The sequence below is a fragment of the Callionymus lyra genome, chromosome 1 (genome assembly GCF_982586985.1).
Source record: "Callionymus lyra chromosome 1, fCalLyr1.hap1.1, whole genome shotgun sequence".
Lineage (NCBI taxonomy): Eukaryota > Metazoa > Chordata > Actinopteri > Syngnathiformes > Callionymidae > Callionymus > Callionymus lyra.
In genome coordinates, this window is record NC_141818.1 from 35,137,758 (window position 1) to 35,161,865 (window position 24,108).

General features: G+C 38.1%; 1 protein-coding gene across 2 annotated transcripts in view; it reads right to left on the bottom strand.

Annotated features, from left to right (window-relative positions):
* abcc6a (ATP binding cassette subfamily C member 6a) overlaps positions 1 to 17,665 on the bottom strand; it is a 36,937-nt gene extending 19,272 nt beyond the window's left edge. The window contains exons 1-5 of one of the 2 annotated variants that reach the window (XM_087804603.1): positions 17,437 to 17,665; positions 8,408 to 8,509; positions 5,789 to 5,965; positions 5,580 to 5,705; positions 941 to 1,078 (exon numbers count right to left, since the gene is read on the bottom strand). In XM_087804603.1, the coding sequence (XP_087660729.1) occupies positions 941 to 1,078; positions 5,580 to 5,705; positions 5,789 to 5,965; positions 8,408 to 8,509; positions 17,437 to 17,523 (630 nt within the window). In that variant the 5' untranslated portion in view covers positions 17,524 to 17,665. The remainder of the gene's footprint in view (positions 1 to 940; positions 1,079 to 5,579; positions 5,706 to 5,788; positions 5,966 to 8,407; positions 8,510 to 17,436) is intronic. The other variant, XM_087804611.1, reaches the window with a different exon arrangement.
* Positions 17,666 to 24,108: the final 6,443 nt, after the last annotated feature.

Here is a 24,108-nt window from a genome sequence, read left to right on the forward strand (position 1 = left end):
TAAATGAATGTACAATTCAAGTTTTTTTTTAATGCAGAATCTGTCAGAAGGATGGCTAAAATAATACTGACTAGCTTGCAGAATGTTCCGTGAAAACACAACCTGCACATCTTCAACTAACTTCTAACTTCTAAATTTTGGTGGGAGGGGGCGGGCCAAATGGTAGTTGAGTTTGATTGACATATCACCATCCAATTTTTAACAACAGTGTACGTTCAGCAGGTGACTACAATTTTTTTTTGCTTTGTTTCAATACTAATCTTTATTAAATCTGAGTTTAAAATGTATAATAACATTTAAAACCTTTAATAAGGGTACTATTGTTTTTAAATGAATTGTTTTGCTGTTAACGGGAATTAAATAAAACAACAATTTACATGTGTTGAGAACTAGTTTCCTCCTGCGTTTGTAATGTATGTGCAGAGATTTACATTAGGCTGAGGTTTATAGACGCGTAGGTTCATAAACAGTTCTGTCCCACAAGCGTTTATCCAAGAGTTATCATTATTCCCCCCCAGAGTAGTGCCGGAATGTCACACTGAGGATGACAAAAGGGAAATACGGACGTGTATTTTTTTAAAATAGCAATTCAAATGTGGCTGCCACAGGAGCGTTTACACCTAAATAGATCTGAACAATGATTGCAGAGTCTGACAGGAGAGAAGCACATGCCGGCGTAACCATCATCCCTCGCTTAACTCTAGGTTAGATTAGGAAAATTAGGGGTGCGAAGTCTCCGCTGACGTGGGGTTGAATGTGACGCTGCGCTCGTGGCACTCCAGACAATGGTTGATTAGATAGTCCTGCAGGTTCACTGGGTTCATTTGTTCATTTTAATGCACTTATTCCTGCCGCACAACATTCTTCTATTTTGTTTTTTGAATAAAGGACTTGCAGTTCTCAGTAATAGCTGATCGATTTAGATTTAAGTGATACCTACTTCATCCATGGCCAGCTGGATCTTTGCTCTGAGAGGCACCACGGAACAAACCACTGCCAAGACCCAGAACAGGAAGAGGAATATGGACGAGCGGCAGCCTCGTACTCTCTCCAACTGGATGATGCATAAGGTCAGAATCTGGGAGGAGACAGATGGAAATCATCGTTCAATCAAACATCAATAAACCTTTTAATGGATTAGATTTTAGTAGAGAACTTTTTTAAAGTTTGAGACAAAGGTTATAATGAGTAAAATTATATTAATAATGTTATAATTTAATAACTATTATTGTATGCAATCGCATAAGAACGTGGCATCTTTAGCTATATTTTTCACAGTAACCGGTTCTTTAATCTGTATATTTTCTCTGGGTTAGGGTTAAGGTTGGGACTGGCTTCTGAAAACTGGTCAAAATTCTTCAACTGACAGGAAACCTTTAGAATTCTGTATCTAACGCAACATGGTATATATGGTTTTGTTTAGGGCCCAAATGCAAAATCTGGCTGCTAAGTCATTTTATGTGGCCTACAAGCACTTTTATTTTCATGTTTAGAAATCTGGTATTTAAAGTATATTTGCTATTTTTGAAAATCAAATTCCTTTGTGAAATAGTGTCAGTGTGAGTGCGGACGGCCAAATACTAGTTGGAAACAATTCTGTGGCTTACGAAGAGTTAAATGGGAGATTTTTGGTCTTATTGTTGTTATTATTATTTGCTCTTAATAATCCAAGATTTTGATTAAACAAATGAAAGGAAATATTTTCATCTAAGTTTATTTTGTGTTTATTGAGTTACCTAAGAGCAGATTGATATGTTTATTTGACCCCAACTTGGGCGAGCACACATGGAAATCCATTTTTCTCAACAATATTTTACGAGCTCATCCCTAGACTCTATTGTCACAGTGAACACATTCCATCATATAAAACTTAAAAGAAGAACTTTAGGTCTTATAAAGGACCAAAGTATTTTTTTACACTAAAGTATGAAGTAGTATCATAAGAAAAAAATATATGTAGAAAAGTTACTTGGAGATATTATGGGTTTTGTCACATGCCATATGACAAATGACTAAAGACGTCACAAAATTAAATATATAAACATATATCATTTTATGGAATTTCTTGTAACAGACATTCTTTTTTAGAGGTAAACAAGCAATAAGACAAGACACACAACTCAACTTAGTAGCCCTGTCTACACTGAACAACAAAAAATGTTTTCTTCTTCTGTCTTCTTTTTATTTTTATCTGTCAAATTCACTTTACGATAACAAACAACAGTAGTCCGCTTTAAGACACATATACACAATTTGCTTCAGTCAATGTCACAGAGCCAATAACAGCGGTTTTAAAGACTGGGAATTCCCAAACCACAGCAGCAGATGTCATCAAGCTGGCTAAAAAAATGACATAAGTGTGGTTTGTAGTGACCAGCCAAGCATTGTTGCCATATCCAAATCTTAAAGAAAACCACATTATGATATGACTTCTGATGACGGAGGACATCCAAGTTAGTATTCATTATTATCGAAGTATGCACACAACTTCCATGGTACTAGTGAAAACACTCAACAACATTAGGGAACTTTTATTTTAGAAAAAACATATTTATAAAGTTAAATAAATTAATCATAATTTGGTTTAAACCTTGTGTTCTTTCTGGGTCAAGAAAACACAAGGGATACCTCAAACACATTTGTTTTCAGACCTCCGGGTCACCTTGACCCTCAGATAACACAAGAGTCAAGAAAATAAGCTTTTTGAGTGAATATGTTGGTTGTCTATCCCAGAAATTCCACATTTTTAATCTGTTTATTTAGAGAAACAAAACAGTTATATTTCAAATCATAGCAATACATGCAGCCCCAGAATGAGCTCAGTGTTTCCTGAGGGGACTTATGTAACCCTTGATGAACACTGTACCCACCACATCTGAACCTCAGCACAAGACAGAACTACTACCACGGTGACTCATCTTATTGCTGTAAATCATTATCTGGAAGTGGGTGGGACTGAATCCAGTCCTCAAATCAAAATGTTGCCTTATAATTACTCTCCAGATCAGAACTGTAGGAGGAAGAAATTGGAGTCTCTGACAACTGTCTTCTTTATTGGTGACCCTGGTTAGCCTGTGGGCTCCATGGGTCACACAAAAGTGTTACCATACGTTGATCTGTACAATGTGTTCTTTCCTCTGAGGAACATTTTAGGGTGTGAAGGATGGATTTCAAACTAGCATTAACTGGATCATCTTTTAGGGTGAAAAAAACGTTGATCTTTTGAATGTGAAATTACGACAAAGTTTTTCTGCAATCGACATCTGTTGCATCTGAGCCAGCATTTGCTTTCCATTAATCTTTGGCTGCGTCCAATCTTTTCACTCACGGGAACGACCTTTGCATTCCAGGAGTTCTGGCAGCGGGAGGAACTTCCAAATAGGGAGTTGTGATTGACAGCTACTTCATTTACCTCTAATACAATGTTTGTTTTATGGCTCTTCCGATTTAAGTTTGGTTGAAGGTACGATTGCAACGCTAAGAATCATAGCCTGGAACACTTTCACAGGTAGGTAACCCAGTGGCATCTTAACGCTCAATGTCTGAATCCCCGGCACATGTTTGCCTCTTTTCAGATCCACACATTTCACCCTTGACCCCTCCCTAACAAACTAGACCCAAAGATATGGACACTTTGAAAACTCCAAGGGCAGGAAAACATATCGAGTTAAGGTATTTTTCCAACAATAGTACTTAACTAACTGGTTTTCTGATTATTTAATCATTGTCTAAGTATTATTTTGATGGACAGAAATGGTAAAAATGGTGTTTCTTGGACGTCTGCTGTCCAGGCTGACCTCCTTAATATACATTACTAGAAGATATACAGTATGTACAAGAGGCCTCAGAGTTTATTTTCACCTAAACACGTGCTTGTGTTTATTCAGCAGTCTGAAAAAAACCACAGGTGGGTTTGCCTGTCTGACTTTTTAGGGAACTGGACCGAGCCAAAGAGAGGGATCTTTGTGAGCAAGCATCTTAGCGCAACTTTAGTACTTCTGAAAAGAACAGCATTGCTCAAGATAACCAACAGGTCTGCATGTCTTTCTACCCAACTTGTGGGATTAAAAACTTTGGACTATTTTGCGAAAAGAGTGGGCGACACGTACCGATCTACCCCGGAAGGCTTTTTCTATCAACATGATGTCAGTGATTGCACACAGGGCTTCTTCTTCTGTAAATAATGCACCTCATGAGGGTGGGGACACGACGGTAGACGAGTTTATATGAGGACAAAAACCAAATGACATTTAAACAGATTAAAGACTCACTGGGCTTGTATAAATACTTTGAGGTCTCACCGGGGTTTTTGGTCTAAACATTCAAACTGTTTGTTCTTTTGGCCGGTTACAAAGTTGTGCTATAGTTGAATTCCCTCTTTCCAAGGGCAGTACATGTATATGTTAGATGCCAATTCAAACCTTGTCAAATTTTACAACCAGCTGAATGTATCTGTTGTCCAGTTGAATTTGTGCCCGTTAGTCCACATCAAATATCAGATGATGTGGTACTCCGCTCCTTTGGCACAGTGCTAACAGAGAAGTGCGATATTTGTTTTTGCCGGTAAGACTTTAAATCCATCAATGCAGCTTTGAGCCTGCCATACGAACACTATACGTTCAATTATTTGCACTAGGACATGGCAGCTGGAAGATGAAAAATACTCCCAAAGGTTCTGTTACATTGGGATATTCCACGAGGCAGTGAAGAGTTTTGCTCCGTCTTACGATAAAACTTTCCCATGATACACACTCCATTGACTAGTCATTTATATATATATATATATATATATATAGTCGCTTTAACACAGACATGCCAAAACTTTGTTTTTAATGATTTTTGGCAAAACATTTATGGATCTTTCAAACATTTAATGAGACCTAATTTTAGTGAAAGTGAACCAAATGATTCCCATATATAAAAATTCCAGTATTCATCCAAAACTTGCAAAAGCATTTTTCATTAAATCTATAATTAATTAACTATACAGTAAAGGCAAGTTCTCCCAAATTCTTAGGTTAGACAAGCTATGTGAAGCTTTACCATTTCGCATCATAGCTAGAATCAAGAGGGAAAACTGTGATGCAAAATAAAGAAAAGTTCTTTTTTTTTGGTCGACAACATTGCTAGCAATATACAATAAAAAACAATAAAATTAAAATCTGGGGTGAGAACATATTTATGCAGGTCATATCTGTCTTATATAATGTTAATAACTAATAAAATGATCAGTTCTAGATGAGTTAGTAGAAAGTGGAAATGGCAACAGAATTGTAGAATGACCCCTTTAGTAGTCATTTATTGCCTAAAACATAGACAAATGTTCTCTCTTACCATCTCCGAATAAGACTTCATCTGTTTTTTCTGTATTTACTTCTAAGCTATTGATAGTCTATTAGTGTATGACAGTTGAAAGGTTAACCGGGCAGAGCAGCTGTCCAAGCCTATATGCATGTTTAGGGTCAGTAGAAGACCTTATAGGTCAAAAAGGTCTGTAAGTGGCCAAGTTTTATCTTGTCCTGTTAACCCCCGAGGCGGATTTTAAAACAGGGACAACACTGAGAGTTGTGTTTACTCACCACGGTCATGCTGCGTATGATGGGACTGAGTAGGAAGACCATGTGATGGTGGATTTCTTGGCTTCTCTCCAACAAAATGTAGAAGAACTCAACGAAACCAAAAGAGGCCAGTAGGAACCCGAGTACCTGGCCAGGACAGAAAGAAAAGAAGGGTTGGTTGAAATGTGTGAAAACATCTCCCTTTGACATTCGCCTCAGTGAAGTCTCACCATCTTGGAGGTGCAGAGGCTGGACATCTGAATGCGACCCTGGTCATGGTAGTAAAAGTGAAGGCAGTAAAATGGGGCCAGCAACCAGAGGTAGACACAAGGGACCCACACCAGCACCGTGTTCTGGAAACATTGCGTCAGGTCCGGGTTAGCCGTGTACCAGGTACGGTTCCAGTCCTGCAACGAAAACCCAAATAATCAAGAATGAGGATAGAGATCGTTTACTGGCTCGCAGGTGGCGATGTCCAGACACGGTGGAAGTTTGTTTCATTCATAGTGTGGAGTGAAACCACAGCTGCAACCAACAAGCTTCGCCCAGTCGGATGAAGGCTTTTTTTTTTCTTTTGAATATGCTGAGTCAGCAAACCACATATCTGTCTAGAACCAGAGAGTGAAGGATAATTATCTTAAAATGTGCTACAATAATAAAGCCTGCGTATTAACAATCACTTGAAAAAGCACAGAAACTCTGCATTCCTCTGCCAAGGGGCAGAAATTAACTTGCCCCGCTTACGGAACACTTAAGAGGCAGCGGTTAGACGGCATACAAGTCAATGACAAATTGGAACCTTCCTAAATCCAGGGATCTACAAAGATTCACCACAAACATTTTTGTCCGTTAAAAAAACGTACCTCCTTGCTGGAGTTCAAAATAGAATCTTAAGTTTGGCCAGTTATCTCGATGCACTAGTTTACCACCTTGCTGGTCCTAATGAGGGGGCGGGGTGTCTGGCTTTTTACGAGCCAGTGACAACGCGGGAAGTGGTTTGAGGCTTTTTACGTGGCGACACAAACAGACACCAATATGGATAAATGAGATTGCTGATGGTTACATAACAGCCCAGCTAGGCAAAATCGTCTTCTGGATCGGAAAAAAAAAGTCAGCGCTTGAATAGTGACTAATTCAAATTTCCCATCACTCACTACTTTTTACTGAAAAGGACCTGAATCAGTGTCTCATGGGTCCCATCCACAGATCCTGAAAAAATATCGAGTTATAAAATGTCAACCAAGTCGACATTTGAAGTAACCACTCAGTGTCCATTTGAGCGGGTAAGTGGGATGTTACTTTCACAGTCTCTTCTGACTTCTGCGGTTGATGGTTAGAAGATGAACGAAGCACTTTGTTGTACTACAACTCTCTTGCCAAACAGAATTTTTCTTAGTACTTATGTTATTTCTCACCTGTTGCTCAAATGGGAACAGTCCAACATTTCTTCTTAGGTTACCATATGTGTCTAATAACCACAGGTGGATTTTAAAATTACTAAAAAAAAATTCAAACATTTTATTAAATTATTTTATGATCTTTAATATATCAATGTTATTAATCTTTATAACCCTTGTATCATGGTCAGTTTCTTTCCAGCCTTCGGGTCACATTGACCCTGAGATAACACAAGGGTTAATCTCACCTAAAAATAGCAGAGAAAACTTTTGTGGCAAAAAGTGATTTCACAAAGTCACGAATAGACTAAACAGGTGCAGTTTGAATCATTTTCCTTTTCGCTGTGTTATCTGCAATATTTAGGGTGCACCAGCAGAGGTAAAAATTGCTTTGTTCTTTTTGTCTAAATAAATGAAAATCTAATCAAACATCAGGTCTGTATGATATCTTGTAACAAAAAAAAAGTTGTTTTATGACTCACCAGACGAATAAATGTGCAGTTTAGAGTTTGACTGACCATCGTTCTCACCCCGACAACTCAAGCACATGAACACCAACACACGCAAAAAGACAATTTGCAATCAGAAACGGTGAAGTCAGAGATTAGAAACCGGATTAACATGATATATATATATACAGTTTTTGAAAAACACAACTGATTAATTAATCGCATAATATATCACCACCTAATATAATATAATCATCGCTTATGACGCACTAATGCTGGAAGATTAGCAAATATAATGAATGCACAACACATGAGGGGGAAGAAAAAATGTTGAAAAAGGACAAACAGCATGACTCAAACATTAGGAATGTTCTGTGTGACCCCCTTTTTTTAAAGCCAGGATGCTTTCCTTCAAGAGAAAAAAACAAAACTACAAGGTCATGAAGTCTGTAGTATGAGTCTTGAATTCCAGCTTTTATCATGCTGATTTAATGTTTCAGCTTTGAACTTTTGTTCAAGTTAGAGATCAGAAATTCTTCACTGTTTTCAATGTCAACCGCAATTAACGGCTGATTATTCCCGGCAGCAGCAAAACATTTGTGTCCGTCTTCCACTTACATGTTCCCGGCAATATCTTATTTTACATCTGGAAGCAGCAAAACAGTCTAATCGAAAACAGAAAAAGGAGACCGGAGGGGGAGAGGGAGGGTTGGCTGACTCAAGTTTGGACCGAATGCGTAAAAAAGTACCGGCAGCTGGACCTCAGCCATGTGTCACTTTACAAGCTTGAAATGAATTAAAAGCAGTGTTTCGTTCTGCAGCCGCGCGAATAAAAAGTCTGATTTGTCCAGATTATAGACCTGCAGGCTGCAAACTGAGAAGGTCAACATGAACGCGACTAACTTCTCTTGAACATCCCAGTAGAGAAGAGTGGCTCCAACAAATACCACCGTGTCAGAAACAGCTTGATTTTCCAGGTCAAAATACCCCAACTCCAACTCACCCACAGAGGGTCCAGGCCGCTGAGTCTGCAAAAGGCATCCATCCTCTCGCTCGCTCCTTCCTCTCTGGTGCTTGCTTTGGTTGAACAGTCGTGCTCCTCCACCTGAGCACCAGAGCATGTGAGTGAACGTTGAGAGGGACCTGAGAGGGACTGAGACGTTTGTGGAGCTAAAGATTCTTGGATTTCACCTGTTTTGTGTCTGTCTGTCTAAGTGTTTATTGGTCAGTCCTCGCTTCACTCTGCCTGAGCTTTAATAAAGCATCTTCTCTGAAGGAAAACGCTTCTGTTTCTAGTTCAGCTCCTGCTCTCATGAGTATCTGGTTTTTCTGGCTCTCTCTCAATCCGCTCGCTGTTTATGAGTGTGTCTCCTTGTCGGGTGGGTGGAAATATTTCTCACTCTCTCTCTCTCTCTCTCTCTCACTCACTCACACACACCCCTCTCTTCTCGCCCACATCTGTTCCATGTTGATCTCTACAACTACTCCCTTCAATGACACCCAAACTCATATCTATGACTTCCCGTAGCCGGCCATTAAGCTCCTATTTATATCCATGAACACTCTTTTGATGATGGTTAAAATGATAACCAATATATATTTAATGACCATACCCTAGTAATACTATATTATGTATCATAGTTCGGTTGTTCATTATTAATACACAATTCCTTTAAAATACAATTTAAAGTGAATAATCGGTTGCAAACAACAACAATTCATTTATTACAAATTGAATAAACTAACTTCTCCCTTCCTGCTGGAGACCGAGAGCAATACTGGCCAGACATTTAATGTATTTTATGTTATGTTTGATTAATTATTTATCCATATGCCATTTTATGCAAATGTGTCTCTTATTCTATTTAAATTTGAATTTCATTCATATAAATTAATTTTTATATCCTGTAATGCCACCACAACAAATTCCTGTGTCAAATTCCTGGCCATACAAGTTTTATGATTCTGAAATGAAACAGATCAGACCTAAAAATTTGAATGAAGTAGATTGTATAGAGAAATCTAGACAGAAGCGAAGATTACTTTTTATTGTTTTACTATTTCAACCTGGAGTAGTTTTACTTCATACAAACCAAAGTGTAAGCACTGGTTCTTGGTTTAGTGGTTATATTGGGGGGAAGAAATACACAAAACAGAACTTCATCATAGCTTCAAGTTTATCAACATGTTTCATAATGTAGACGTTTTAACTGCTCTAATAACATTATTCATGTGTATGCAACTAATAAAGCAGCAATATCTAAAATGAGAAAAGAAGATTGAGGTCCAGTCTAACTGCAATGTTGCGCCGTTGTCAAATACTGCATGCGCATTTGTTTATAAAATATGCCTCTGACCCACTGGTTCAGCAGTTTGTACAGTCACAGACTCGCCAGGTCCATCGACAAAGTAATGATGTCATCATGTACTGAAGAGCATCGTTAAAATAACAGCCAGTGAGTCATAAATATTCAAAATTGAATTACTACTACTACTACCTCAGACACTTGAAGCCCAGAGATGAAATACAATTATTTATGTGCCCGTCCCAGACCTGTAAGGAGGGTCAATAAGTTGCAAACTTATATTAAATGACTAGTCATTTGAAAGATTTTAAAACAAAATCTCAGTTTAGTATTTACTCACACATGGCAAAGTTTCAAAAAGCTATTCAAAATATCATGCTTTTTCAACAGAACCAACTGTGTCACTGAGTTTGATTAGAAAGATGAAGAAAATAGTGAGATCTTGTGGGATTGGGCATAAATTAACTGTGCACTGAACAGTGCAGAGTCACCTCACCAGTGAAATCACAAGCTTTTGCACAATGAGAAAAGTTGCTGAAAGAGTAAAAAAAAGGGAGAAGTTAATAAGTCACTCTTTCTCGTGTTTTTTTTTTGCACAGCAAGTGGAAAATATTAATTGACATGTGACTCCATGCCTGGCAGTGTTTGTTCTATAATAATAAATAAGCTACAACCCCAATTAATCTTACGTAAAATAAGTATCTCGAAGGGACAGAAGAAGTAAATGAGTACCTGGAGTCGACTGGAGTAAAAAGAATGATCAAGAAAGCTGATCAAAAATCTGAAATACTAAAAAGAACATGAAGAAAACCACCAAAAGATATTATTATTTAAGGTGTCAAAATAAAAAAATTGCTGTAATAAAATGATAAATATAACATGGCAAAAGAAAAAGAATAGTAACTCCAGCCTTACTAAAATAAACTTTACATTTTTTCGGTGAAATTGTTCCATTTACTTTTAAAAACACATATTGTAATAGAAGCCAACACAAATGGTGCCACAGCTGAATGGAATAGACATTAAGTTGTAAAACATTGCCAATCGCAGATACAGTAATTTAAGATGACATTTAGAAGGCAAAAAAAAAGGCCTTCAAAGTGCTCTTTGGCATTGGCCAAGTCTCTGATGAAGCTTCTCTCTGGTCAGGGGAAAAGTACACGACACAGCTGTGGAGGAAAGTATGACACTGCCCTCGCTGGGACTCACAACATCGTCCTCATCACCGCAAAAGAAGAAACATGGAAAGCATTGGGCAGACCACCGACAGGTCTGCTGTCTCGCCATGTGCAAATATGAGATTATTTTTTCTTTTCTAAAGTGAGTCATCATTTTATATTTCTCCCTTCAAAGCAAGCAAATGCTTTGATTGAAACTTCTGGTCAAATTATGTAACACAGTCCCGATTCTTTCTTTTTTTTGGGACAAACTGCGTCACGGTTCAACCCAAGGTCATTCAGAATGTCTTCAGTGTTATGTAGATATCTAGTTCTATTGTGAGATAATAGGTCAGCAGTATCACAATGATGACCATATTCTTGAATCAGAAGATCATTTAAGGTATGTATGGAATCATTTTGGAAGGTAAGCTTTGGACTTCCACTCCCTACTTTCACTTTTCGACTACACAACTTCAGTCCTGCTCGACTCGACTCATCTCTAGTCTGCTGTGTTTCCTCTAGCTCTGCTACATCCTCGCAATTGGCTTCTTCGGTGATGTCGCTCTCTGACCAATGAGTGTCCGGCAGACAGTCAGGATCACCTTTATAATAGAGCCTTTAGGTCCCTTGGAACAAAAGTGGAGGATGTACTTAAAATACTATCTGTTTTGTTGGACCATGCTGGTGGAAACGCAACACAAACCAGGTAGATTGTCGAGTCAAGTAGAGAACAGTAGCGCTAACACGAGCTGTGGTCCAAAAAAAAGCTGAATAGTGAGTTATTGGAGAGAAAAAATAGTAAGTAAGTAAGTAAGTAATATTTATTTATATAGCGCTTTTCCAGACCAGGGTCACAAAGCGCTTAAACAAACAAAACAATACTCAAAAAAGTATATACACTTTAAAGATCAAGATAATACTGAGAACAACACAGGAGTTCCAGAAAATCAAGGAAAAGCCTGAACAAATAGAAACGTCTTAAGATGTTTCTTAAAGGAGTCAGTAGACTCCATCAAGCGCAAAGAGAGATGAAGATTGTTCCAAAGCTTAGGAGCAACAGCCTGAAAAGATTTCTCTCCTCTGGTCCTGAGTCGTGAGCGTGGAACCATAAGTAGATTCTGATCCACAGACCTCAGAGCCCGAGCTGGGGTGTAAGGCTGGATCAGATCAGTAATTTAAGGAGGAGCCTGACAATGAATAGCTCTGAAAGTAAGAACCAGAATTTTAAAGTTGATCCTGAAAGAAACTGGAAGCCAGTGAAGAGTTTTAAGGATCGGAGAAATGTGAGTTCTTCTACTTGAGCGGGTTAGAATTCTCTAAAATGCCAGTGAATAGCTTCTACTTTAACGATAAGAATGAACTAAACTTAATCCAAGACTCCTTAGCTGATTGTACCAGAACTGTATCTGGAGTGTTGCAAAAGGAATCCAACAAATCATCTAGTAAGACGCAGACATCGTTCAAACTTCTGGTTTATGCCCAAGATGATCAACATACACAAATATAAACTCAGCGCTGCCAAAAATACTGTCTAACTAGAGTGCGGTTGGTGTCGGCCGGACGGCTGTTAAGGGCCGGTGGGGTGAAAGGATCCTCCGTCTAACACCGTGTTGATCTCTTTCGCCTGAGAGCTGAGCTGCTTGTGGTCGTGACATGTCGTAGAAATGCCGTGGAGCTGGCAGACGGTGGACGGTGAAGGTGGCTGCGGGGGCGGCGGTGCCTCAGCAATCAGCGGTCGAGTGGTGGTTAGCCAGTCTAGGTCACCTACACTTCCTATGGCCTCTCTCTCGCTCTCTGCGAGGAAAAACAGTCCAGTCAAAATAATGGTGTCATTCTGGCTTCTTCAATTTAAGCGAGAATAGACGCATTTAGCAAAATGGAAGGGAAGGGCTTCGAACAGATAGAAAATAGTGAACAAAATATCTATTCTGTGCTTTTTTTTTCCTCCTCTCGCTTTACACTCTTAAATAAGTGGCGCTGTTTTAGTGTGCTGTAAATTCAAAAATGCAGCCCACGCCAGCAATTATTCACTTGGCCCCTCCGCCTCGCCCGTTCTCTTTTTTTACCCACAATGCCTTCCTAATATATGCCCAAATGTTTGGGTCCTGATTCTTTATGACTCAAAATTCTAGTGGTTCTCTCCAAAGAAAATGTGGATGGTAGAATCACAGAGCCTACAGTGGAAACAGGAAACCAGCAGGTCAATGTTAATTTATATATATATATATATACTGTATATATATATATATATATACATATATATATATGTATATATATATATATATATATATATATAAATATAAAATATATAAGAGATTCATTTCATTCATCAAAGTTCATTTATTTTATTGATTTAATTGCTTGCTTATAAACAGGCATCTATATTTCTTACTAAAAGTCATTCATTTCAGCCATGAAAAAAAAAGTTATATAAAAAGTCACAATTAAACTATGAAACACACCACCAACCATATTTTCTTGATAACAAACTTTATAAATGATTGAAAAAAGAAAAAAGATTGATAAAATGAAGCTTATAAAAAGTAATGCTTTAGCTGTTCAGACGCATAGATGGACAGAGGTTTTCCAAGATGCTAAAGTTATTATGAACAATAATACGGAACTTTATTTCACAGAGCAATGTCTTTTTTTTTTTTAAATAAAAAAGAGCCAGAGAACCTAGAGATATTTATGTGTGTAACCAGAACCTGATGACCTTTGGATTGTCCCCCGGCTGAGTGATTTAGACCCCAGATATAGGCTTGAGCTACATTTTGCAAAAATAGAAACAGATACTTTTTTGGGCCAAGTATAGGTTGAGGTACACAAATGAAAGACAGTTCTATGGTCAGTTGTATCCTAATTTAACCACTAATCACAGCGCCCCCCCACTGTGAAGTGCCACTGCACATTTTATAAAAATGTAGAAACTGTTTCAGGTCTTTTTTCCTCAACTTTTCAATGCCTAAATCCAACTGTACCAGAAAATAAAGATCAGATAACAGTGCTTACAATGACACTTCGGAGTTCAAATTACTTTTCTGTAGAAATCCCTACTAAACTTAACCATAAGTAAACAACTGTGGTTTCAGGGTGATCTTTTTTCTCTATCCTGAAGAGGCCTAAAATTCTTTGAAAGGTTATTTAGAAATCCTCTTGTTGGATAGTTCTGCTCAGAGAATGGTCACAATAGGAGCTCTATCAAAAATGATGGAAGTTTCCCAACAATAACACAAACTCCTTCCAAGCTTCATCACACATTTCTGGACCGATCCATCTGCGTTTGGGACTATTCAAAACAAACTCTCACAGTTTAGGGTTTTACACTTTCAGAGTTTATTTGTGGGTGAGACATACAGATAAATATTATAAACACTGCAGCCAGCCACCACAATGAAAACAGATGACGCACTGAAACTTTTATTTATGTATTTTTTTCAAAGCCAAAGCGAGGCCGCATTGGAAACCTGCCTTCAGTTTGTGAGTTACGGTTTGGTGAAGTCCTGTGAAATTCGTTTTTTCTCAAGAGAGGACATTTTAGAATGGTGATAAATAGGTTTAAAGGTGACAACAGAGCCTTCTACACAATAATACATTTTCACTTATTGACCTTTTTAGATGGGATGAGAGATGATGAGCAACTGTGTTTGACGCCCTTTTAATCCAAAAATATCCTTTTAGTTGTATCATGTCAGAAAGATTGTGTGGGAGGGCTACATTCAACAATGACCTAAAAAAGACCTACAAAGTCCAGTCGCTATTTTAAGGCCATTGTTCTATCTGCACTATTGCCCAATACCTCTACACTTTTACCTTTTAAAAGAATGCTACATCCAAATAAGTCCGGTATCTTGTTCCACCAAATGTTTTCCCAAATCTGTCTCTACATAATTAGCATCACTTGATTTACTTCCTAAAGTATAGTAGTATTCGAATGAAAAATTAAAGGACTGAAAGACTACATATCTCAGCCATGCAACTCATTCTAAGTGGCATGATAAAAACCGAGAATTTAAACAAATTAACAAAACATTTTTTATGATATTAGAAATGTGTTGGCTCTTGGCAAACGTTCCCTAACTAGGAATCCCGTAACTTTATTAAAAACCCACTATGAAAACAACTACTAAGCAACCAAGTTATCAGGGGCCTCATGTACTAAGGGGTCGTATGTTCAAAAAAACGCGCTGACATACTTTTCCACATCAAAGTCTATATGTATCAATAAAGAAAAGAGTGTTTAAAAGGTTGGAATTCCCAATACGTTTGTAGGTGGCGTACATACGGATCAGCTGCTCAGATGCACGTCAGCCTCACTAGTCATGTTGAGATGTTCACATCAGAGTTACATTAATGATCAATATTTATCAAAAATTAGTGGATATTAAATTAATTAATTAAATCAAATACATATAAATATATTCTCATTTACCAAACAGATGATCTGTATTTATTAAAACAACATATATCGTTTTATACTGAATATTTTAATCCGCGATTTAAGAACGTAAAAGAATAATAAACTTGTTTTATAATATAATGAACAAAATGATCGGCGTCTGATGCTTCAAGTCTATGAGAGTCACAGACGTTCTTGTGAAACAACATCACATCCGATCAAACTGAAGCTGCAGAAAAAAAGCAGTTGTCTTCATGTGATCACGTGATTGAAGCGATCTCTTTGAAAAACATACACATATAAATACACCGTCACATGATTTGGTCATTTGTCAATTGTAAACAAAACGCTTTTATTTTATAAATGTAATAAGAGTTTGCGCCTGTGTTGTGATATGAAGCTCAGACGAACAGACCATCTTCATCAATACTCAGTGCTTTAAGTTACTGATTTACACTTTTATTCTTGTTAAACTCCATTTTAAGATGTTTCAAATAAGCCTCTGATCGTCTCTGTTAATAAAGTATTTGCATTAATAACCCTGAATGTCAAATATAAACATTTTCACCAGAGCTCATCTGTGCTATTTAAATTAGAGTAGGACCCTGATCTCTACCAAAGTTTGCTATCTTGCGTTATCATAACACGGCAGTTTGGTGCTACAGGCACATAAAAGCTGATTTATTTTCATAATCTCTCGTTTTTTCTATTTTTAAGTCAAGTGACCAATGAATCCTTCAAAACCTTCCTCGATCCCTGATGAATTAATCCAAAACACCGCTTAAATCAAAGTATTTCAAAGTTAACTTCAAAATGTATTCACAAATGTCAGAGGTATACTTATCACAAACAAACAAAGAGAACTAAACAACCTGCTGGTGGCAACTTTATCACTAAGTTGAGTTTCTAGATGCAACCAAGTGGAAGGACTTCCGGCTTCTTCAGTCCTGCCTCTGACAGATTGGTCTTGGATCTTCAACATGACTTCTGAGTCAACATGCCTTCTTTATTTTAACAATGCGTCGTAGGATATTGCGGCCTCTCTCTTAATACATAACAGGCACAATTGTCCCCTGAAATAGCAAAAGGGACACATAGTCCAATAACCTGAGTGGCTGGCTCTGGTCTTAATAGGGCTCGGAGCCTGACTCCCACTCATTCAAGCCCTTGTGACGTACATCGGCACCAGCTCATCGTCAGTCACCACACTGAAGTGGTAAGAAGAACATCAACAAAAACAACTCCTCGCCTTTACACTCCACGATTGTTGACCGCCTGGCTCTAAAAATACCACTGGAGAAAAGCAGTAGGAGGAGGGAGGACTGGATGGTGGTTGTGGCATTTATTAGGGAATCATCCACTCCCTGCGAGCTGTAAAAACATTGTCTTTTACAGACTGGAAAACAAATGGGACAAGTACAAATGTGGTTATATAATAAAAACAGAATATTTTACACAATCTGAGCCTTCTGTCAGGACATTTGTTCTAAGTGTTTGGTTACTTTAACACTACCTTATCAACATTTTAAGTCATCGATTAAGCTAAATTAGGAAGATTATGGGGTGTTAAGATGTATGAGTGTGTTTCTAAGTAATATTTTATGAGTGGTGTTACCCGAAGGTGTTGCTTAAATCCTCTGCAGCCGCAAACAATAAAGGAGGAAAACAACCAGACCTACTACTAAATAAAAACTACGACTCTCTTCAATAAAATAAAAAAGCAGCCTGTTAGGCTAGCAAGCTGCGTCAACTCCATTAAGTCACAACCCCCAAGTGTTACTGGAGACTGAAGGGTCCAAACGAGAATCAGTTCTCGTTGGTACCAAGTCCATAGCTCTAGACGAAAATGGGTTCAAATTCTGTATCTTGAAATGATGTTTAAAAAAATATACCAAGTACGCTGTTTAGTGTGTGAGTCGAAGACCTAAGGCAAAAGATAAAGCTCTTTATTTACTGGTTGATCCATCTTTGTATTGTCACCACAGGTCACAAAACGATTTCATGGACTTCCTTGAGTAGACTGACTCTATGGTAGAAGGTCAGTATGCCTTCTGGACACCTACTTGGACCAAATAGGAAAAGACTTTGGACACACCAATGACGACTGGACAGATTATCTTTTGACACAGGGAAATACCAGTGAAGTAAATTTGGAAAAAATAAATACCTGGCCTTTATTTGAGAGCTGTCTATAGCACCAATCCATCGAAAGTGAATAGAAGAAGATGCATTCAAGGGAGCAAAATAGTTTCATCTTTTTAAAGAAGCTTATTAGATAACAGGCAAATCATCATGACTTTAGAGAAAGCCAATTGCTTAAAGTAGGGGTAGGTAACTTTGAGAAAGCTAAAATGTACTTCCAAACACAAAAAAACAAGCCAAATAGTGGAACTCGCAATGCCTTCTGAAAGGCTTATCGAACTGTAGAGAAGCAACTGTTTTCTGATGTCACATTGGGTAACAAATTCCAGTTAACAACCTTTAATGTTTTATTTGCATAGTGTTCTTAGTCTCTTGTCATACAACCAAAGCAGAGAGGGGAGGGCTGACAAATTGTTCGATCCAATCAATGGAAAATTGTTCTGTGTTTTGTCAGCAATGTGTCAATAAAATGTTACATTTTCTATTAAACGATGTGATTGATTCGAGTGTGAAGGGGATTTAAAGCAATATATTAAAAAGAAACATCTTATTTTTAAGCAATTAAAAAGCCTTACAAGACGACAAACCTCTTGGCATGTCTTCTTTAAGTAGCATACACCACTTAAGCCATTTGTAGTACAGTATGTACTCGAGGTAACATGCACTTTGCACTCTGTAAATCAGGGAACGCGACTTCCGGAGAAGCACATGGAACGGCAACTGCACGGATGTATTTAGCCACTTCCTGTGGCTGACAGTGTTTAAATGACTGGTTTCTCATCGCACTCTTTTAAAGGCTCATTATTTCTATATTTATCTTATATAATACTGTGATTATGAAACTTCATCATTCTTACATTGTTTAAATTGTTCTCAGTTACATAACTTTTTTTTCTGCTTGTAGCAAAGCAGTCTTTTTTTCCCCAAGCAGACCAGACTTGTCTGTAAACTGACTTCCCTCGACTTGTTGACACATTTTTCTGCGGACTGTCTCGACTCATGTCAGGTGGCCGCGATCACGCTCGTGCCTCTACGTCTTCTGTCGGAAGAGGTCATTACAATCGGTCCATTCTAAATAGCTGCAGTGAGGTTTGCCTCGAGGCACACAAGTTTCCAATTCCTGTGTAAGAACACAGACTTCCATTTTTTTTGGGGTGAAAAAAAACAAGAAAACATTTGCCAAACAGACAAGCACCAGACAAAACTAAACACGCACCAACCAGAGCTAACTATAACGCCACAATGCCAGGATAACACATGTAAACAGTTCAATAATAAACCTCAAATCTCTCCGATTTTCAATCTCTTGCTGGTGGAAAATAGAGATGGTTTGTTGGCTTTTTAATGTCTTGGTGAATATAAATCTGTTAATGAGTCTCACTCTCTCAGAAGAATACCAAACCATAAAATGGCTGGTGTTTTAAAAAACAATTGAATTGCATAACTCCAAATAAACTGAACAGCAAAGGAAAAAAACATGTTTTAATTGTCAGGGTGTTAGTCAGTGTCCCAGTGTTTGTTCAATTCATAGTTGTGGTAGATAAGGACACGATAAGCAGATGATCAGCAAAGGTTAAGCTGGAGGATGGATGACATGCCGTGGTGACCTATGACTGGAAATGCCAGAAGTAAAAGAAGAACCTCTTTACAGTACAGCCTTTTTTATTCATAGGATGTAGGATGGAGATAACAGCTCTGGTCTGGTTGGGATAGACGTGTTCTCTGATGGGAAATCTCCGTCCACATATGTCTTATGAAAATAAAGAAATACACTAATGAACAACTATAATTCATTACTAAATGAGAATCTAATATGTACCGACATGGAGCATGACGTTGAACTTTGTTTCATGTTGTACTGATGGACACACACGTCTTCTTGTTTTCAAGCAACACCGTGGAAGATTTGACATATTTGTTTATGGCTCCTTCTTCTGTTAGAAACAACTATCTTGGGGGTTTTCTCTAACTAGAAACTTTAGAAGCTCCTTTACTATACTTCTGCCATGATGAAAATCAATACAACTGCCATGTCTGACCCCCTACAATAAAGCAAGTTTGGTGTTCATGTTGGTAACCTGTTGGTCAAAGTAGGTAGGTAGAACTTTATTGATCCCTCAGGAGGTCTCCTTCAGGAAATTGTTTTTTTTTTCCAATTAGACACAGCAATACAGCAATTAATCAAGAAAATAAAAATAAAATAGGAACAAGAACAAAGAGAAATATAGAGAATAAAGTTTCCTAGTGCGAGCGCAAGTGTTCGAAACTTAATGTATAACAACCAGATTATTATTTTTTTAATACTACTGATTTAAAAAAAAAACAACAACATGAAAACAACAAGCGGCCCTTCTGTGTGAAGATTGAATGATCCATGTGTTTACGTGACTTTTACTCCGGGCACTCCGGTTCCCTCCCACAGTCCAAAAACATACAGAGATTAATTGAGAACTCGAAATTGTCTGTAGGAATAACTGTGTGTAAATGGACGTATGATTACGTGTGCCCTAAAACAGACTACAGACCCTCAACCGAAGTAGAGAAAGACTCAAAGCCTGCGTTTAGGGCGTCTGAGGGGCTCATAACATAATGTAATATCATGACGTGTAGCAGTAGATTAAGAAATACATCTTTGTAAAATAGTCCTGAATTTTTCCTGAATACCATTTTTTTTCCATGGCAATTTATATGTGGTTCAACAATAAAGCGGATAAACGGGATGATTCAAGGTTCATTTCCATAGTTCCACAGTCTTCAAACAAGTGACCCAGCCCATGTTACTCACTTTTACCCCCGAAACATTATACGCCAATTTACATTTCACTGAGAGTATATTACTTGACTCCACCTATTTTTTCAGGAAATGAATCCTCATTTTATCGTTTGTGGTAGATGAGCTGACAAATTGTTGCTGGGAAGCCCATCTTACTAAATATAGGCATGTTACCAGAAGGTCCCTCCAAATGTGTTTCATAGTGAAACTTTGTTTTTCATTTGTGCTGTCCATATACAAAAAATATATTAGTTTAATACAAGCTACTTTCAACTCGTTTACCTCGTAGAAAAGAACAGACAAACACAGACGGAAGAAAAGGTTTATTTCAAGAAGCTAGTGTGGACTGGAGGTCTGGTGTCGAAGGGTTTGGAAGGTCCTTGAGGTTGAAAAGGTCCCAGTGTCTGGGGTGGTGCCCAAGAGATGGGGGCTCTGGCTGGAGAAGCAAGCAAGATCTGAGTGACAACAGCTGCAAAAATTGAAAGAGTCTTTAGGCGAGTATCGCCACACATGGCAGAACCACCTCTTGGGTTTGATGGTCGAACAAGGGCTATAGGACGCTGGCTCTTAGGACCTCAGACTAGAGTCTGGTGTGGAAGAGATGGTGGCCGGTTGGACTTGGGATGCAGGAGTTGTTGCAGGACCATCGGACAGTGTAGATTTTGGGCTCTTCTTGGATTGGCATTTCTGCCTAAATGGGATCACTTCTTTAAACCAAACATTCCTGCAAGTTCTTTATCTTGTTTTCATGGTACAAATAAGTTGTTTTTCTCTTCACAGTTAAATAGTTTTGTTTCCCGTTCCTGTCCCTGCTGAATTCCCGCAACCAAATCTAGTTGTTTCAGCATTCAAGAATTTTCCTGATCCACATTAGCCGAAGACCCATTAAGGTACTTTTAAAAGCCAGTTGGTGTATGTTTAACACCACCACAGTGAGGATGTGGCACGTTTTCGATGTGCGGGAAAAGGCCCGACCACATCGTGATCTAAACTAAGTCTCCAGAGACACACTTAGTCCTGAAGTAATCTGGTCGTTACATGAAACAATTGGAAACAATGTTGTGTATCACACAAACCATCTGGTCTTAGTATTGTATTTTAGGTACACACGACTATACCCCGGGGTCACAGTCATTAGAGGCCAGAGACACTCTGCACAAGGCAGTTTATGGCTGGACAGAAGCAACCGCAGGCAAACATACAAACAATTAAATGGCGATTGGGGTGATCCAATATAGCCACGTCTAAATTCTTACTTGATTATCTACTTTATTTCAGGATTACTTGGGTTTAAGGATTTAAACAGAAGCTCCATCTAAAGGACTCATCAGGTGTTTAAGGCTTTCCCTTGTGTGGCAAAAAACCACGTACAATTGTGACCATCCAAAATTGTGTTTGTGTATATGAGCCGCTGCTTAGCATCACACGCACGTCAGTCGGGGAGTAAATGAAACAAGACATATCACCTCGTCTCCCTTTCAAAGAGCAGACGTTGTTGACTCTGAAGTCTAGAAGCTCATAGCCTTCGTCCCACCACAGCTATGCGCGTCTGACCGGAGACTCATAGCGAGGGTGTGCAGACTCACACATTTTCACGCAAGGAAAACGTCACACAAACACAGATGTGGATGAAGTCAAATAAAAAATTTCTGTCATTTGTTTTGTCATTTGGTACATTCCACAGGAGAGATATTTTCAATATCTGAAAACAATTTTTGAAACTCTTTCACAAAACAAATCCTGGAGGGTGAAGACGGTCAAAGACCCATTAAACCTCCTTAACCAGTAACCAAGTGGTATTTGTGGCACTCGTCTAGTCTTTCACGTGCAAGGATTCTGCAGTTTGTTTTTGCAGCTCTGCACTGAATCGTTAAGGTTTTTGTTAAAGGAATAAATGCACTTTAAATCCAACATCAGGTAGCTCCTTTTTTTAAAAATGTAATCTTAATATTTTGATGTTTCAAACATTGCAGCTTCAACACTCAACATCGCAACTTAACATTTAAAATGTATAGTGTTCTGATGATGTTTGAGATGTTTTTTTATTTGCAGGTCCATTTTTTAATTCAAGCAGCTTTTTTTTCAAATGAGCTATTTTATGACAGAATGCAAAAGTTGAAAAAAAAAAAGGGACCACAAATGGCCCCCGAGCCGAACTTGCCAGTTGTCCAGGATGTTGCATGTCCTCAACGGTATTAACAATATTGTTCTTTATGTCACGCACTAGACAAGATTACTCAGTGATGTTTCAATGTCGACCAACAACAATCTCAAGCAGAGCTAGTCAGGGGTTGAACAAAGTTTGGATTTGTGTAACTTGTCTGGCAGGGGTTTTATAATTATTGGAGGCTCCATGTTGTATAATTATTACTCTGTGTTTTTCCACACCCACAAATTACTGGAATATTTATAGGCCAAGATATTAAAGTGAATATTAAGACCACGATTGTTTAACAATAGTTCAAGATGTTGTTTTTTTTCTAATGAATTGATTAATCTTTTGTGCTGTGAAATGTCATTTATCAGTTTTTGAACTTTGTCCATCCAGGGATCAGGTGGTTGGTGCAGTGGATACGAAAAAGAAGAAACATTCCTACCATGATGGTTGTCATGACCAGGTCCAACTTCACCAGAACAAAACAAAACTCTCTAAAAAAAGATTTTAATAATAACTAACGCCATGGTCTGTGGCGGGTAGAAAGTCTGAGACAATATGTACCTGATGTTGTTGCTCAAGGTCACGTGTGTCATCTATGTGGCGTCCGAGTCGAAAGGGAAAGCCACGCGTGACGGCGTCTGCAGCCACACATGTGCAGCCACCCGCAGTCAGACACGGAGATAGGGAAACACTTAACCAGCGTCTCGCCACAAATGCACACATGCAGTGAAAATAAATGACACACCCCACCATTCACTGTTCCGCTGCTGTTTACTGGGGACCATCGCGTCTCCGAAAGGTTCAGTCCCAGAATTCCAGAGATTCCAGTCTGCCAACACTATTTTATAACTTTTATAAGTGAGGAAGATCTTTTACTTTCACTTTTTTTAAAGTTGGATTCCCGCAGATGCTCGTAACGCAGACTCATATATAGGTTTTAAATATGATAAATGTTGTAGTACCTCTCATCCATTTTCAAAAGGCTTTTTTAAATAACTTAAAAAACTGTTTATATGTATATTTATTTGACTCAAATGAGGGAAGTTTCATAATGTTCACAATTGAATTAGAGTTATTATTATTATTATATTATATAATGGTAGCAACAATAAAAAAACGTGGTTACAGTTTGTTTGTTTTTTAAATAAAGTAGGAAGAACTGTTTGATGTAATTATTTAATTCAATAATGTAGTCTTTATATACAAATAAAAAGAACTATATATATATATATATATATATATATAATCTCTTTTTTCTTCATTTGAAAAGGGAAAAAGGTGTGGAAAAACTTTCTTTTTTTTTTACTTTGGTATGCAGTTACTGGTCCAAAGAAAAATGGCTTTTATTTGTTGTTGTTGTTGTATTTTGGAGCCCTTTCGTTATTTATTGGCCCCTCACGAAAGTGCTTTGCTGAACGGAAATGGTTTCACTGCTCTCTGCCCTCTACTGCCGCCTAGAGACGAGAGCATCTCTCACCATAACACAAACAATAAAAAAACCTCTTGTTTTGAAAAATTCACAACCTTACCTATTTTTGGTTTGACCCAGAAGTCTCGCCGAGAGGTAATTTTATATATTTACTCTTGTCACTTTAGTGTTTGACTTCCTCCCACAGGCCAGAGATAAATACAGCCGTGAGCACAATAATTCTCTGCTAATTTTGGATTTGTGTTCCTGGTTTTTCATGTGAGATCGGTCAAAACAGATTGATTCAAGTGAACCCTGCGAGGGTTCATCATCTGTGGACAATAAACTGAAAGCACCA